Source organism: Amphibalanus amphitrite, unplaced genomic scaffold (genome assembly GCF_019059575.1).
Source record: "Amphibalanus amphitrite isolate SeventyFive unplaced genomic scaffold, NRLGWU_Aamphi_draft 000027F_arrow, whole genome shotgun sequence".
NCBI classification, from domain to species: Eukaryota; Metazoa; Arthropoda; class Thecostraca; order Balanomorpha; family Balanidae; genus Amphibalanus; species Amphibalanus amphitrite.
The window spans coordinates 1,634,932-1,653,334 of record NW_024881523.1 but is presented as its reverse complement, the minus strand read 5'-3'; the positions used below and the strand labels follow the sequence as shown (position 1 = coordinate 1,653,334).

At 49.8% G+C, this 18,403-nt stretch overlaps 3 protein-coding genes across 3 annotated transcripts in view; all 3 read right to left on the bottom strand.

Annotated features, from left to right (window-relative positions):
* Positions 1 to 5,068, bottom strand: part of LOC122363926 (rho GTPase-activating protein 45-like) — a 70,254-nt gene extending 65,186 nt beyond the window's left edge. The window contains exon 1 of the mRNA XM_043333827.1: positions 4,952 to 5,068. The gene's annotated coding sequence lies outside the window, so the exon portion shown is untranslated. The remainder of the gene's footprint in view (positions 1 to 4,951) is intronic.
* A 1,380-nt stretch (positions 5,069 to 6,448) lies between these two features.
* LOC122364716 lies at positions 6,449 to 15,014 on the bottom strand. The gene is made up of 4 exons (XM_043335377.1): positions 14,532 to 15,014; positions 13,194 to 13,356; positions 10,662 to 10,826; positions 6,449 to 8,288 (listed from the first exon to the last, which is right to left on the bottom strand). Exon 4 carries the CDS (start codon positions 8,236 to 8,238, stop codon positions 7,081 to 7,083), a length of 1,158 nt encoding a protein of 385 aa, XP_043191312.1. The 5' UTR covers positions 8,239 to 8,288; positions 10,662 to 10,826; positions 13,194 to 13,356; positions 14,532 to 15,014; the 3' UTR covers positions 6,449 to 7,080.
* On the bottom strand, positions 10,248 to 15,252 carry LOC122364799 (D(1B) dopamine receptor-like). The gene is made up of 5 exons (XM_043335549.1): positions 15,123 to 15,252; positions 14,532 to 14,689; positions 13,194 to 13,356; positions 10,662 to 10,826; positions 10,248 to 10,279 (listed from the first exon to the last, which is right to left on the bottom strand). Exons 1-5 carry the CDS (start codon positions 15,250 to 15,252, stop codon positions 10,248 to 10,250), a joined length of 648 nt encoding a protein of 215 aa, XP_043191484.1.
* Positions 15,253 to 18,403: the final 3,151 nt, after the last annotated feature.

Below are 18,403 nucleotides of genomic sequence, written 5' to 3'. Positions count from 1 at the left end.
TGCAATTGAGACTAAATTATATTCGTTTCAATTGCCGCAAGATCACGGTTTAGAGGCTGTAACGATGTCGCCGCTGAAACTAAAAGACAGGTAGGTATCGAAGCCCAAGTCATCACTCATCTTGGCTAGTGAGATATTTAGCAGTGTACTGTTGACAAAGACGGCTCAATAGGTAACGGACCTTTTGCTGTCGTCCATTGCACATAAATGAAGGGAGTGACATAATTATGCGGTGATGAACATATTTACCAATTGATCGTGCTAATGGTCAAACAATAAAGCATAATCTGATACTCGATTGGCCTATGATATTCACTGACTGACGCTCCGATCCACACTATTCGGTCATTCAATCAATGCATCCGGCGGGTGGAGAATGGCTATTTACTAAAGTACCTGCGATAACCAATCGCTGATCGATGGGCCGACGCTCCTCAATCCATCAGCCGAGCTCCACTCGACATTTAGCGACAGTCGCGGCGCAGCGACATCCGTGACGCACTGAACGCACGTCACCGCTTAGGTCAGCCCTGTGCGATACAGAGACTCCTGCGGTCAACTCTGGGCGGCACTAACGGTGTGCCGACGGCGCAGCTGTCGCCTCCGTCGTGCTCAGAGTCATAGGCAGCTCCGCGCCCGTGGCCGCATTCTAATCCAGCGACCCGGTGCCGCGGGGCCCGTCACGCCTGGCTGGATCGCATCAAAGCTACTCCACTCTGAGAGCGGACCGCACAGGACCAGACGGACCACGCGACCTACACGGGACCAGAGCCATAAGATCAAACTGGGACTTCGTAACTATGCTGAGAGATTTGAGCAGAGCTGGGACCATGAGCCATGAGATCAAAAATAGCATAACTGAGATATGACTTTAGAGTGTGTGGCTTGTGGCCTTGACATTCCATAAATTAATTAACCTTTTTCGTTATTTTATTCTTAAAACGAATTCACTATTAGTCCTGTACAGTGCAGTGTACACCTCTAAACATGACTTCCCAACAGTCAAACTGGATTATTCATGCACCGTGACGTTTATCATTTCATCTCTCGAGCCATGGTGTGCAGCTGGCTCACTACTGCACACTGAGCACTTAGTAAGACCTTCATATGTAATTCATACCGGTGAACTGGACAATAGTCAATACATATATGTATTGTCTGCAGTGCAACGGTATGAAATAGTCCCCATTAGGGACCCAGATCTGGCCAAATGATACCCTTCTTCCGTACATTGGATCGCGCGTGTCCGGCAGAGACACGACGGTTACAACAGAGAAGCAAACGGCGCAAGTCTGGTCCATATTGGTCAATTCGTATCGGCAGGAAGAAGGCGACTGTTAGCAGTTAGATTTGTGCTACAGATGAACGGTGGAGATGGTGAGCGTGGCGAGTCATTTCCTGTGTGAAATGATTTTGAACCACGGCAGCAATATGTTCAAGAGAATGTGATAAGTGTGGCATGCGGGAGCCGTAATGTAGTGAGAGTAAATGTGTGGGTGCCGTTGTTATGGCACCCTTTGTTCTCTTGTTTTGACGTGGATAAGCAAAAAGTCAGCGTCGCCTTGGATCTCTGTAGAATAAATCTGAAAAGGAAATTCTGCACTGCTGTAATCCCTGTGGGTATATTACTTATGCCTCGGAGAAAAAAGAAGTAAAATCTTTATTCTTTATACTCACAAGTCACGCATAATCTTTTGTCACATTCACACATATGTTTGTTTTCATGAATGATGGCACATGTTTTGTTATTTAAATTAATATGACGATCAAAAATGAAATATCATAATTATTACATACCTTAGCGTTTCAAATTTGTCACGCATATTCGACTCGGCAAGTTGTTGTGCAAATGAGGTTCACTGACACTGAAATATCACTGTAGATCACAATAATATTACTGTAAATTTTTGGTCAAACGTTTAGGATGATCACATCGCCGAAGACGGCTCTTCCCGCTCACCGACTTCATTTAGCCGGTAACGCTACCCCTGCAGCTGATCGCGGGCCATAAGGAGTAAATGCCATTAGCTGGGCTGCCACTAACTAGGCTCTACGAGCACAGTCGGCCAACTCAACTATCTAACGCCCCCCCCCCCCCCCGCTCACTACTTCTCACGCGTAAATGTGTATCCTTGACATTCCATGTTGGTTTCCACGGCACAGCATGCTCCCTAGTTTCCATGGTACTAGCGGTACCAGATGCCCGCAGTCATGGCTTCATTACTCAATTATACGATGTGAGCATATTCAGCTAACAGTGAGAAAGGTTCCCAGAGGTCGTTAGGGTGAGCCATCGCTCGGTGGACGAGAGACATCTCGGACGTTGTGTTCCCAGCGGTGTTACCAATGGGTTGGCTAGCTCCTAGCTCATAACCCAGGGCAGGCAGCGGCCGTGTAGACTGAACCCATCCCCACCAATTGCTATAATAAAGACGAGCTGAGTAAAGGGAAACGTAAAACATATTTCCTTTTCGGTTACTGAATAGTGAACGGCAAGCGCCGATTACCAGTACAGCAAGGGGAGCAAAACTAATTTCAGTGCGCCATATCATCTGGAAACAAGGCATTAACAAAAGATTGATTGACATTTGGTGCCTTATAACCAATATTGTGAAATAATACGCCTCTGTTTAAACGGTGACAATCTCATTCCTAAACAAAAACGTTCAGGAGACTATGGCTGCGTCGTGCTTCGTCTGTTTTACAGATTATGGTCAATTTCGGTCATAAAAATGAGTATATACCTATTAATATTCTAAGTAGGTGTGCAGTGAATGATAAACATTAAACCTACTTCAATTTCATTACCGTCTAAATTCAGTGGCCTATGAACGTCGCTCAAAGCTCAGCCACGATGCGAGCGTTCCCGGCATTTCTCACATTTTGTCTCCCACATTCACATGTTCCGGCAGCGATCCATTACAGTCAACACGTCCGTCGCAGCCCGACTCCCGTGCGCCACATGACGCCGCGCCGCGCCGCATTGGTGCCACTGGAGCTGACCGTTACGAGGTGAGCGCCAGCTGATGCGCTGATGAGAGCTGGACGCGCGCTGGCTGACCGAAGGATGCCTTTTGCCTTCAGGAATCCATACAGTAACGTTCTTTGACATGGGCTGATGAGAGTCGGTGCTCCATGACATTGCGTTACGAGCGCTGACCGTGGGTGCTGGAGACGTCGAAATGAAACATGCGCCATCTTCGGAGGTGGGCGTGGTCCATTAACTTGTTTTTTGTTTTGGAATATGCTTTGCTGTGTCGTTCATTAGTTTGAAGGGAGGGGACACAAACTCGATGGAACCTATGACGAGTATTATTACCTCAAGCAAGGTTTCAGGTAATAGCTTGGCCTACCGTGGACCAGTACGGACTCAGCTGTGCCAGCACGGACCCGCGCTACACCTGCGAATGGCTAACTGAACGGCTGGTTGGTGACTCGGCCGCCTGGCGGCGCTGCCATCGCGCCCCATTGGGCTCTCACGTGCCGCTCTCAGTCTACTATGACGGCTGGCAGGGGGCCAGGGTGACGGGGCCGGCCGGCTCCGACACCGCCGACCCTGCGCCCAGCCGGGAGAGATGGCGGAAAGTGAAACAGGAGCGGCAGCAGAAAGCTGCCGACCGCCGATCAGCGGTCAGGAGCCCCGGAGAAAGGCATGGAATTAGAGAGGTCGTGGAGGCCGAGGGGTGACAAAAGGGTAGGCAATCAGCCGTGAGCTTACATGGCTTACCTCGCAGCCACTCGACGGGTCTCAATGAGAATGGGGAGGCGGGAATGCTGCTCTGGTACAGAGCCAAGTCAGCCATGACATAACTCAGTGAAACATGCCGAGAGAGCTAAGACACCAATGAAGGACATCAATTAAGAAAATAAAAAGGCATCTCTTCGCCATCAAGCGTGAGGGATGAGGATAACAGTCAGCACGGAAAGTCTATGAATTCAAGCCAAGTGACTTGACCATCCGGAATGGGTGCAGATCTTGTTTTTAGCTCAGTTTACGAGTGCACTCAATATGAGCACTTCGGAGCGAGCCTGTCCCAAAATCAGCACCAACTGACCCCAACTCAGAATTGGAAGGCCCAGGGACTCACATACGCAGGGAGACGAATAACTCTATTGATTTCTTGGCTCATAATGTTCCAGCTAGGTGGATTGGTGAAGAAATAGACGAAATATGATAATATCATACAGCTCCTCTCCCTTACATTGCATAATTAGCGGGCTCTATCAGATCAAACTCATCGGCTGTTTTATGAGGTCCCTGGCCACGAAAATACGTCTTAGTTGATTGCATTATCAGTACTGATGAACTCATAACACCGAACGTTTTCTCAGCATGAAAATGTTTCGCCGTATAACAAGCATAACGATAGAATCGCTCAGAAGAAACTCATGATTGATGTCGCCCAGCGTAACGGCGCACGCTTTTCGACCAAAATCGAGCCCCTTTCCCGTTCGCGTTATCGCCGCGCTGAACAGCTCGGCTGGGCGCTGGCACCGGTCCACGGCAGTCATCCCCAGACCCCAGTGAGCTAACGCCACTCGTCTGGCAGTAGGGTGTTCCGGTGCAGGGTGATCTGTGCAGCGGTGAGGTCGTCCTGAGCTCTTACAAAGCTACTGAATCACGGGGGACAAGCTAATCCCGAGGGAGTAATATGGGACAAAAGGAACCAGCTGACTCAGAGAAAACCACTTGGTCCAAAAGAGCCTGTTGATTTAGATGAAACCAGCTGATCCAGCAGACTGGTAGGATTTAGCTGTAACAAGCAATAGGCTGTTCCTAAAGGAACCAGCTAGTTCGGGAAGATCCAGCTAATCCCGGAGTCCGGGCACTCCATCATCCCACCGCTGACACCAGAGGGAGCCGACAGCGGCGGGGGACCACCTGAGCTCAGTCGGTGCGTCACAGCCCCTCCCCACGCCTGTCCTACCGCAGGCAGCCATCGGAACTCACCTGGGAATGCTCCAGGGGCTGTGTGGCCGCACCCTGCCGCTGCGGGTCGGCCCTGCACTCTCTCACCGTCTCACACTGTCTCACACCGGCACCACGGCCCCCGCGGGGCGGCTCACACCTCCGCCACTGCCGCCGGCCGCCGCCGAGCCGAGCAGCGCCGCCGTCGGCCAGACATACAGCCGTTGGCAGCCGGCCCGACTATTTTGGGAGCTCTCGCGACCGAATTATGCGTCGATTACTTCGATACGGAGTGCGGCGCCGGCAGTGTGCTTAGTTCGGTGCGGACGGTGCTCGTGTGCTCAGTTCGGTGCTCGTGTGCTCAGTGCGGTGTTCATGTGCTCAGTTCAGTGTTTGTGCATGCTTGGTTCGGAGGAGTGGGATGAATCAGTGGTGTGCTCAGTTGGATGAGGAAAGGTCGTGAGTCGAATGCGGACCATGACGGCGGTCGCGAATTGATTTCGGTGCAGAAATTCGTGTGTTCAGAATTCAGATCAATCTTCATTATGTTCAGACGTATAGGTCTAGCGATTAATGTGCCGATCCGAAAAGGCCCTTCGGCAATCCACACCTATTCACTGTTGTGATGCAAAAGCAGAAATTACATCGCCGGTACGATTGATTTAACCTTGGGACCTTCAGATTGGCATGCATTCCCTCGATTGGAATGTTTGGCTAAGCTTTCGGCGAAAAATGTGGCGAATGTTGTAACAACGATGACCTCACCGCGTTTCACAAACATGACAAGCCCGCACTAGTTATGTTCTGTCAAGGTGTAGTCAAATTGATCGTGGTAGATATTTATTCAATACCAGACGGAGAGGGCCCGTAGGGCGGCGTGCATCAGCTGCGCAGGCACTCGTTATTTAAACCCCTGTCGGAACTTGGAATTTCAAATTGAATATAATCTATTCCCGCCGAAATTCTCAACCACTTTAATTGGGTATGTAGGTACCTACAGCTTGAAAAAAACGCAAATTAAACGCAACGGGTGTAGTGTCAAAACTAATTTTACATTAATTAATGTTAAAGCCATTGCGAATCATCAAAACTGTAAGCATGCACACTGGGAGAATCGCTGGCTGTAACAACTATAGGAGCTCTACACAACTGACAGCCTCAGCAACAGGCCAAGGGGTTAACTGCACTCGCCGCTCACAGATGGCAGCAGCGTCTGGCGCCTGCAGGTAGGCTGTGGCGCAATGCTCAGCTCGGGAATTGGCCGCTCCGGGGAACAGGAAGTCGCGCGTGAAAATACTTTGAAATTAAAACAGCCAAATCTAAGAACTCTATACTCTTGGGGATCTCTGACGATCCTGTCCAATGTTTATGATCTAATTCTAGATCAACCGCCCAGCACTGCGACTACGCTCCGATTACCAGTGCTTCGTGCCGAAAGGGATGCAACCCAATGATCTTTTTAGCCATCTATAAGCAGCAGCGGTGTTTACACTATCCAATTATCCATAACAGCAATATGTTTTCATATTTAATAAATGATTAGCTTCGCGTACATTTATTTGTGATAGGCACCTGAAGGTTCAGACAACAATCATTGTGAAATATTACCTATACGTATAGTCATATATAACCCAGTCAATGCTGCATTCACACAATACAAATAAGCTTGCACAACACTTGTCACAAATCAACCATCCATGCTTTAAATGAATCATCGACAAGCGACAATGCATTTAAATTTAAATAAAGGGCGATTATTTTACCCTGTGACGATGTGAACAAGACGTTAGCAGTCATATGTCGGTGCGTAATTGAGGAGTAAACTGGACCATCATTTATCAGCCTGCATGTGTATAACGTATCATGCTCCAGCTCATTATCAGAGATACAGAATACCTGAAACTCATATACAGGCTGACCTGCTCCGCTTAGGCGGTTTTCATTCTTAGCCAAGCACAAAAAAACCTTTCATTATTAAAACCTCATTGAGGTAGCTGTCAGCTCTTATCAGCATCGGTATGCTGGACCGATGACATAATGTTACACAACACTAGCACCGCACCATTGCACTTTACCAATAGCACTGCATCACAGGACACTGACACTGCACCAAGCCACGAACAACGAACGATGCACGGTAAACCACCAACTCCGCACCGATTTCACAGCATTTACCGGCGGCAGGACGCACAGCCCTTCGGCAGCAGCTGTCTCAGTGCAGTCCGGTACTGCTGCACCATAACTCCGTACAACACCGGATTGGCCACCACACTCAGATTACAGAAGCACATTGTTACCACCTGCAGGTCCGCCAGGAGCGCCGACCAGCGACCAAAATCCGTACTAAGCAGCGACTCGGACACAACGGCGCAGACCACGAGAGGTAGCCAGAACAGAAGAAAAGCGACGATTATCAATACGGCCCGCACGGCCATTTTTCCTTCCATTTTCTTTTTGCCTCGCAGTCTGGCCTTGCTGTTCATGACACACACGGCACCCACCAGTCGATTCTGTCGTGTCGAGCGAGTGAAGGTTACGTTGCCGTCAATGTCGACCGCCGGTACCGGGCCCACCGATTCGTCCACAGAGCTCAGCTCGAGCAGAGCTGGACGACGGCGCGAGCTCGGGCAGCGCTGCAGGGTAGCATCGGCAACGACAGAGGTGTCATCGTCACTGGCGACAGCGACGGTGTCAGGATCATCAGGGTCTTCCTCGTCAGATTCGTCGATCAGAGGAATCCCAGCGAAGCTGAGAGGTCGGCCGCCAGGGGCGCTAGGTGCCGAGTTATAGATCTCGCCCTCGGCGTTTGCTGCGCTCCGAGCTGTGGATCGTTCGGTCGCGCCCTCCGTGCCGCAGGATGACTCGCCAACGCCGCTATCTGAGTCGGCAGAGGCGAGTCGCGGAGTGTCTGGCGGCTCTCTGATCACCGAGAGCCTCTCGCTGCGTACCGCGCCGGCCAGCAGGCGGTGCTCCGGCTCCACCAGCGACCGTAGCGCCGCCGGGTCGAGCAGCGGCAGAGTTGGATCACTGCGAGGGCTCCCGACAGAAGCCAGAGGACGCTGCTCGACCGGCGCTCCGAGCCGGGCTGCCGAGGGGTGAGGCGGGCGGCGCCGGGCAGGGAACACCCGCAGCCTGGGCAGCCAGTGGCGGCGACTGCGGGCGACGCTCCTCAGCCCCGGCAGGTTCGGGAGGAACGTGGAGGCGGGACCGGACACGGGAGAGCCGGAGGGCTGCAGGAAGCTGATCCGACGCCCGCCGGAGACTGATGCCGGCTCGAGGGGATGCTCCACCGCCTGCTGCGTGCGCTGGGCCAGCGTCTTGTCGGTCATCTTCCTCACGTGCTCTTTGATCTCGAGGTAAATGCGGAGGTAGAATGTCCCTGGAAAGGGAGCAATGAGTGAGTGACTAGTGAGCCACTGCCAAATAATAAAAAACGAATGACGATGTCCGTCTTTTGCATATGTAGTTGTAATTTTTCTTTTCCAGGTTTCTTTTTAGGGTTTCGTGGGATTGTGGGGCCGTTGTGGTCTGTCTGTATGTGCGTGTGTCTGTGTGTCTGTGATGTGTATTCTGCCCAGTAAACGGTATGTAAACACCGCTCGAAAGTGCTGGCTACTCGGGTGAACATTGACAATGGTGTTCGCTGTCCTCTGTTGGTACGTGTGTGACGTCATGGACTGACGTGTCTACGTGCCGCCTGTGCACTAACGTCACGCCACCGATGTCTACGTGCTGCTACCGCACGGACGCTCCCGCTGAACGGCTGGGCCATCGACAGCCAGTGCTCGTCGCTCTCAGCTCAGCTCTCAGTTATACGGGCCTTAGTTTTGCTGTTATAATGATATGCAAATGATGATGAACTTAACATACTCGCCATTCGCCAATGATTTTATGCGCTCCAGCAAAATACGTTCACTGGCATTGTATATGCAAATGTCTAAGCAATAGGCATACGGTTTTTAAAGGCATGAACAAGTCAAAATATAATTAAACTCAAGCACGTTCTCCAATTATTTAGCTATAGGTAAAATAGATACTGTAGTTATTTATTCGAAGTACATACCTACCTATAGTTGAATATGGCCAGCTCTGGTGAAATGACATCACGCAAAAACAGATGCCTCTACAGTCTACAATCTACATGCAAGAGTTACAATAACATGTTGGCCGTTCAAATAAAGTCACAAAGTCGAAAAGCCTCTGGCTTTATTCGAGGCTCAGTGTTGAAATGACAGGTGGCAGGTGTTTCTAATTTCCTTGCCAAGGCTGCACAGTATGATGATCCAAACAGTAATTAATTATCAACCTATCCTGGCATGCTGCATAAGCGAGGCAATACTCATCAACAGGACGATAAAAACGGAAAACAGGCACCTTACCTGTATCATATCGAGCGAAATGATATCGCTGGAGCGAATACAGGGCCCTCTTAATTTTTGACGGAAGTTCGATGCTTTGGTATGCACCTATATAAAGGTACAAAACTCTTTACGTAGAAACGTCTTTAGTATAGGCTTAAAACCTACATTCGGAAATTTGTCAGCTAAAGCCAAACAGCAATAATGACCAGCTTTGCTTTGATCGCACTGACTTCTGGGATCGATTCGGCCCGTTTAATGTCACAGTGGCCCACCAATCAGCTCCGATCGACCGGCTGGAGCCGCCGCCGGCCATCACCTGCCCACTAGCAGTGACTCATATCGGCACAGCGGGGGTCGCGTCGGTAAATGATGCACCGACTACTCACCGGACGGCCGTACCCTTACGGTGCAGTCCGTACTCTGGTCGGGTTTAACGATAATTTGGTGACTGGGTTGAGGGGACAGACCCCGACCATGAAGAGTCAGTTTAATAGATGAAAATCGATTGTCCCCTATTTGAGTCCGATACGTATGGACAGGTATATACCTATACCACAGAAAGGGCGTAGGGATCACGATACCTGATATGCGACGGTCTAAACGACGAACGGCGGGGTTCCAGAACGCACGGTGAAACGAAACCATGAGGACAGACGAAGCCAATCCAGGCCGTTCGCAACTGGGTGGCTAGCGTCAAAATACATGGGTCGCTTTTCGTCGACGCTAGCCACGATAAAGTTGGTTCATTAGCTTTTCTACGTCACAACCTTTTTACCGTATTCAGTGTTCACGTGGAAAGAAACTAAGTCTAGAAAGATATGAGACATTAATGATACGGTATGTTTCAAAAGTTTTCGTTATGCTAAGGTAGTTATTTAGCTCGTAACCCACGTGATGAGGCAGGCAAGCCGTGCACATTGGTCGTTAGGCATGTAATTGCTGGGATAGGAACCATTCCGAAAGGTTACGACCGCATGTCAGTGGCACACCCGGGGATATTTGATGGCGTCTGTCCGATATACGTGCGGAGGCTACCAACGGTCACAGCGCTGTGCGAAACTCGGAAACTCTGTACGCTACAGAGACATGATTCTCCTAGACTAACGTTTAAATGTCATCGACATCGTTTTCAATGAAATAAGTAATTAAAAGATGTAATTACCTACTGATCAGTGATTGCACTGATTATAGTAGCTCAGTAAAATAACTTCATGGATCAAAAAATAGCGCAAATATTTAAATCTTCTAATCATTAATCGCTGCTAATTCCCATTAACGTTACGTAACACAAGGTATTTTTGTACCAACGATAATCGACAATACCGCACCGCCTCTTTCACGTGAAGAGACGGGGCTTTTATTTAACAATAAAAATGGTGCATCCGACCCACCTATGATGACAATGTTGATGGCGCCCACTGGAAAATGCAGCAGGCAGAAGGAGTTGGCGAAGTTGTGCGGCAGCTGACCCGCCCTGCCCAGCACGGTTAGAGCCGAGTCCGGAGTCAGACGAACGTCTATCAGACTGCAAACCAGGGCCACCAGCCAGACAACGCCTGCGGGACGTCAGGTACACAGCCGGTCAGAAAAAGACGGGTAGACTCTTGGGCATTTAATGGTCAAAACAACAAGACGGTACCTACACACGATTCGGTCATACTAGCCGGATGACACGAAAAGTGCAATATTCACCGTTCAAATTGAAATACACGACAGTCGACAGGGACTCTTGTAACTGCATACTCTTAGACAAATACCTTATGATTTTGTTAACCCGCGCCCTGGTGGGGTCTGTTTATAACGCGACCTGGTGGGGGGGGGGGCTATTTTTTGCCCCCTCGTATCTCCGAAACTACTGGACGGATCCGCAAAATTCAAACGGCGTTCGAAAGGCCTGCCAAATTTGTCGAGAGAAACCAAATTTCATTGACCTCGGGGTCACCGATGACGTCACAGGCCAGGTCAAAGATGAAATGTTTCACCGTTCACGGGTCTTCTAGGGAATGCGCTATAACACAGAGGAAAACGCATTTTGTCGAGAATCAGCGATAGTGCGTCAGTTGCCTAGTAGATATGTTGCTATTAGAGGTCACTGACAATACCAGTTCAGGTCACAGGTCAGGTCACCAAGGGTCATAGGTCAGGTCACATGAGCCCAACTTTACTAAGGTTGTGTGATGCATGTTTTATGGCCAATTTTTCATTTCCAACTCAATGGTGTTGGTTATAAGACTATCAGGTACGGCTTAGGTCACTTTCTGGTGAAGTTCAGGTCAAGGTCAGGTCAAGGTCAGGCCAAAAAAGGTCAAATTTTAAAGTTGATAGTTTTGCATAAAATGGGTATTGCTTCGATGCAGCTCGTCACGGGGAGTCTAATGGTGGTCTTTGTTTTGCGCTACGGGGTCTAGAATTGCTAAAAATTGAGTTTGAAAATTTGACGTAATCAATTTTGAACAGTTTTTTCGCTATAACTTCGCCAAAAAAAGAGGTATCAATCTCAAATTTGGTATGTGGATGGAAGGCGTTAAGGACTATCACATATTTTCCGGTTTTTGCGAAATTCAAAAAACTTTTTGGATTTTTCGATTATTATATCCAAAAAATTTACTTTTTGATTTTTGCGGGTCAAAATCCAAAAATTTCAAAAATCCGAGATAGCAGTTTTGTAGTCCTGTTGATTCTACATCTTTTATGTCTTTATCATTTTTCTGTATTTGCAAAGCTATAGGCCTGACAGCTCTTCCCGCGAAACCCTTTTTTGGGTCGAAAACGGCAGAACATGACGTCACTCTGACGTCATTTCCGGCCAACCTATCATAGCCTTTGGAAAAATTTTTGGTCGCAATGTGTAAAATTGATGTCCGGGAGGGTACTGAAAGTTTGGTGACGATCGGCGCAGCGGTTCTGGAGATATAGCGAAAAGTCTGGAGGGGGGGGGGCAAAAAATAGCCCCCCCCCACCAGGTCGCGGGTTAAGCACCTTTACACTGGACAGATCTCCGATCTGGTAAACAAAAAAGCCCTGAAGTCATTTAAAAGGTGCTCATTAATGCACTAGAAGTTACCTACATATATGGAATTCACAGTCTAATTGTTTTCCTATGTATTACGGAGAAAATAAATACAGACAAATAACGATGAACTGGCATGCCATTTTCCATATAGGTATAAGCCATAAGCCAGGCATAGTAACGCTAACCAACATATAATGACATGAGATTTGGGACCGTTTAACGGTTATATCTTGTTGCTTGCGTTGAACCATATCACTGAGCACAGTGCAATGCGCTGTAGGTGCCAGGTGGTGACTTCAGATGCCATGTAGTTCAAATTAGCTCGAACAACTAGAAACACTAGGACGACATGAGAGCGACATTTATGCGTGCCATCCAAATAACCCTAAGTGGCCCTCCACTCGCTTTCGTCAGCTCACCGCTCCGCCGAACAACTCACGCCCGCAGGCTGTAATGTCACGCCAGCCGCTTAGCGGGGCACTTAGCGACACACGACATCAGACCGGTATCCCTCCCGTGTTACAGGAGCGTCCCACGGGACCACGACACCTCAGCACTAAGCTGCTGCCTCACGCAGTGAGGCCGTCACTGCGGACGGCTTTGGGGCATATGACGGCACGGTAGCGCCCGATGACAGCTATTCTGGTCCGCGTGGTTCATGGCACTCACCGAGTCTGATGTTGAGCCGCGCGTCCTAGTTGCTGCTGGCTCAATTGGCTTAGAGCACTCACCAAGTTCGACGTTGAGCCGCCCGGCCTGGTTTTCACGAGCGCACGGCTTAGAGCACTCACCGAGCTCGATGTTGACCCGCCCAGCCTGGCTTTCACTAGTGCGAGACTGACAGTACTCACCGAGCTCGATTTTGATCCGCCTGGTGATCTGGTCATGGCTGAGAGTACTCAGCACTCACCGAGCTCGATTTTGAGCCGCCTGGCCTGGCGGTCGGTGGTGCGGAAGGGGTAGGTGACGCAGTGGAACCGCTCGTAGCTGATGGCTGAGAGAAGGCCCAGTTGACAGGTGACGCCGGCCGTGAACGTCAGGGTCTGCAGACTGAGCAGCGCCGGCGGCAGGCTCTGAGGGAGGAGAGACATGGTGGTTGAGACTAAGAGGAAGACAGCATAGCTGTGCTGGCGGCAGGCTGAAGGGAGGCCGGTCCGAAAGACAAGGGTGGTAAAGAGGGAGACACGTAAGCCCCAGAGGCAGACTCCGGGAGAGGAGAGAACTACGAAGTTGAGGGAGACACGAGACGGTGGGCTACACTTATATCTGCAATTAAACACAAATGGAATAAGTTCAGAACCATACTGTCACAGGGAGCTTCCAATGACCAGATGTCACTGTCTTATACAATACAATTTTATCAAGAACTGCCCCACCGCGCCTGTCTTCATCGCGATGTGTGTCTGCCTCGGACGTGGTGCGCTGCGCTGCCAGAACAAAAACAGCCCAGCCGGGGACAGGACTGCCAAAACGGCGGCTCTACTGATAAACAACAGCGACACGACAGCCATGAGCCGTGTGCGCTTTGTGACGGGCTTTCTTCAAAGTGCTGTTGTACTTTGGCTGTGACGTGACATAAGTTGTGCCTCAGCAAAAATTATATAATTATTAGATGCCTATACTTGTACTTCCGGGCCCCGGGGCTACGCTCACAAACAATTTATACAATTAACTGCTACCCAAAGCCCGATGCTCGTAACGTTCTGATTTTCGGATAGAAGGAGCATCATTAGAGTGATCATTCTGATCGGATTCGAACATTGTCCGACAAACAAAACTCTGTCTAATCACCCGATAAGAGAACGCGTAATATACGCTCAACGCAGACTGTAAAACATCCAGCTTCAAGTGGCAGGTACCTACCTAAAAGGAGCAACTGAGCTGAATTCAGAGCCATTCACATTTGGATTAAGTTCTGGGCAAAAACCGAATGGAAATAAGTCGACGTATTTATCATTTCATTTACCGATACAGATCGAAGCCCTGTTTCGGTATTTTCAGTTACTGTCCTTCGCCTCTGCATAGGTATACAGGGTGCAACACGATTCAACACCACAATTAGCTAATTGGTCCGTATAACTCGCGTGAGTGAAGTCTATCCAAACAGATGTAAAGGCTCGGTGAACGAGCCACCGTCTCCAGACCGGGAAAACGAATCGAGGCCAACCCGGGAAATCGACTCAAACCCCGGGCCGAGCCCGGCCCAGAACTGCCCAACCTCATGTTTTTGAGTGCCGTCTCCACCCACCTGCCGAACCACGGAGGCCACCAGGATCGATATCACCAGGGGCACGTTGGTGCCGGACACCACTGCACCAGCCAGGCACAGGTGCAGCACCAGCCGGTTGGTGTTGGTGCGGCGCAGAGACGGCGTCCGTAGGATGGCGGCTGTCAGAAGCAGGTTCCCTGCGGGCGCAGATCACACTAAAGGTTTCCTAACGTAGTATGCAGCATTTAGTACAGCCAGCCGAAGATGACTGATAAATGATGACTGATGACTGATCAGTGATCAATGAGCGGTGATCAGGCTCCATGATCCCAGGCCCGAATCCCATTCGATCATGTCTGAGGTCAGCCGTCAGGTTTTTCCGATGCTCGTTGTTTTCGTACTATCCTCGACCAGTGTCGATCGTTGAGGAACTGACCTCGACAAGAGGATCCGGACCTGCTTAGAAATGAAAACATGCATCCACAATCCACATGTTCTCTGTGGTCTGTGGATGGGACACAGCCACCGGTGGATTAGGTTTGCGCCTCTCTCTCTCTCTCTCTCTCTCTCTCTCTCTCTCTCTCTCTCTCTCTCTCTCTCTCTCTCTCTCTCTCTTTCTCTCTCCCTTACCTAAGAGTCCACCAAGACAGCTCACAACGGCCATAGACAAGCACAGCACAGTCGCCGGCTGCGATAGCGTCCACGCAGGCTCCACTTGGAACACGTATTGGTACCGTTCGTCGATGACACTGACGTTCATCATGGAACTTGGCTGGATTCGGGCCTCGGACACCGCTGGCTGTTTTTCAGTCACCACTGGCCGTTCGTCAGCCTTCAGTGAGCGGTCTTCAGTCCGGGTCCGTAGTCTCTAATGGCAGATATTCAGTCGCGCCTGGTCAGCCCCACCGTCCTAAACTGCGGGAGCCTCGGAAGCGCCAAGCTCAGCCATCAGAGGCGAAAGATGCTCCTCAGTTCACTACAGCCACACCATCCCTTGCATAATGCCTCGCGCCATCATATGCATGTTCTTTCGCTCTTTCCTCTCACATCTCTCTTCGTCTGTCCTTTCCACCTGCCCGAACACTGCCTCAGCTCCAAGCGCCACCCGTGCACCTGTCCCGGACCAGCACCCGACCTCCGCCGCCACCGTCACCGTCACTGCACCGCCGACGGCGACCACCAACGACGGTACCCTGCGTCGCCACCGACGCAGGCAGGTCGTCGGCGTCGACGCACGGGCGGCGATAGTGGCGGCGACTATCTAATCGGCACGCGAGCGGCGCGAGCTGTGGACACGAGGGCGCGCCGCGTATTTGGACGGTGCGCCGGTAATTACCTGGCCTACCCGCGCGCAGCTGGGGCCGTGGATGGCGACTGGCGAGGTCATATTTAGAATCTGCTGGGTCCGTGGATAACGACCGGCTAGGTCATGTTTAGAGACTGCTGGGGCCGTGGATAGCGACTGTAGGAATGGATAGTAATCGCTGGCCCCTTAAAAACTGAAATCAGTCGCTACCGAAGTTGGGTAGCGACTGTTGTGGTAAAAAACAACAACAATAATAATGTATATTCCATAGACATTTCTGTCGGATCTTTCGGTTTCTATTTACCTATGCAACATACGATATTCTATTTTACATACGAAAGGGGTGGGTTCAGTTCACCGTTTTACCCGAAACTGTGCTAGAGCTAACCCCTACGAGGGTCGAGGAACAATATGCATTTGCTCTGTTACATAGGTAATACAGCGGCTGGCACTTATCTCAACTTTAACCCTCGCATGTGTAGGGGGGGGGGGGGTCGGATGGACCCCCCCATGGTTTTTCGCGAATAACTCGCGTAAAAAGCGGACCTTTGACCTGTGACCTCTTTTCCGAGACCATGTTTGGCCGGAATCGCGATTCCGCGTACGTCGGCTCGCATTAGCCGCGCGTTTGCAAGCTTTTCGTGGTTTCAAACGTTCAAACATGTGACTTGATGTTGCTCCCATGCATGAGGGTGGGTGTCAAGGTCACCTGAAGGTCAGGTCAGGTCATTGACCTTTGGTGACCTCGGGTGACCTCGGCTCACTTTTTCGAGTTTTACATGTTTCTAGGCTAGTTTTTGGAGCTGAATTCGAATTTAGCAACCATTTGAGCATTTACGAAGTAGTTTTGGTGCCTTCGTAACATGTTACGAAGCTGTCAGAGGCGGTTGACACGTACTACGAATACCCGTCACAACCCCTACTGGTTGACCTGACCTGACCTGACCCGACCTGGTCTAAATGCTTAAAGACATCATCTGTGATCAAAACTAACACGACATTCGTGATCAGCACCCCGAAAAAACCCTTAAAAGCCACACTTTACGACTTTCTAATACGTCCCGATTTTCCCGACTTTGGGTCATTGACCTGACCTGCAAGGCCAACCAATGACCTAGGACCTTAAAATTGGGTATCATCGGCTTCCTCTCGTCACGGGCAACACGCTCGTTTTTTCCGCAAAGCTCTAGCTCGATCAGGGGCCAAACGGCAAGCCGACCCCCCCCCCCCTACACATTAGAAGCTGGCAAACGCCGCACACATGCGAGGGTTAATCCTCGCCGGACCAATTGGCTTTTTACATGCGTCGCAAGCCAAGGGGTGCGCCGACCCCCTCGCCGTTCGCTCCGATTGAGAGTTACCTAAAGCCTCGCTGAAAAAATAAAGGGGTGCGCTGTTATGAGACGCAGTGACTAGTATCCAAGTTTAGCCCTCGATCTGGCAGGGCATTTTTTCATAACGCGGCCTGGCAGGGGGGGGGGGGGTCCATGCGACCCCCCTCGCGATTGGCTGGGGGGGGGGGGCACTGCCGATTTTTGGTCTCATTCTTAATTTCCATGCAACGCTCATAGGGCTAATGTTAAAATGTCAAAATCAAAGGGGGCACGGTGCCCCGGTGCGGGCGGTGCCCTCCCCGTTCCGCCGCCTATGGCATTCCATTTAGGTATGTATATCCAAGATACGAGTACAACACGTTCGCCGTTTGCACTTCGCAACTCCTGGGTCCTGGGTGTCAGATTCCTTTGTAAAGATGAGACCTCAGGATCTGGCCTTTTTCACAAGGTCATGTTTTTCAGAATGTTAATTGAAATGAAGCCATAAATTCTAAGGGAGTCAGTGTACTATGCAGGCAGTAGACATTAATTACTACCAATTTTACTTTACTCGCTGTGACTTAGTATATGGCAGCACTGCAACAAGACAACCACAGCGCAAGTGCTTCATGTCAATTGTCTTTTCGTTCGCAAAATAAGCAGCAGCCAGTTACTTCAATTTCTTTATACCGTGATTAAGATTGGTGAAGAAAATGCAGGCTGAATAAAATTGAATACTTTTTTCGAAGTTGAACAGAATGCAGCAGAAAATATTAAGCTTTGAGCTGATATTACAGTGTTGGATACCTATATATGGCCTTGGTTGGATAAGGCGCCCTGTTTTCACCGTCGTCCGATAATACAGGATAATATCTTTTATTGAGTGTTGAAGGCTTGGGTGTTGAATACAGTTATATTCAGGGAAATATTTTAAATGTATGGCATTTAATGTGGGTGGAAGACAAGGACGCTCTGACCAGTGATTTTAACTATGCACATGATCTTGGTATTTGACATTGATTTGCTTCATAATTTTAATTCAAATTCGATTGGAGGAATGGTTGGCTCTGGCCTGTGCGCCCGGTTGTGGTTCGGCTTTTAACCTAGTTGGAAATGGTAAAATGGACCCACCAACTGACTTTGTCTGCTCCTGGTTCACTGGTGTCTGGTGATTACTAATTTTAGAAATTGAATGCATCACAGGATTGCTGATGTGTCATGTCATTCGGGCTCGGCTAGGTCTAGCATGGCCCTTTTAAGTTTCAACCATTGTCAGCTGGCTGAATATAGAC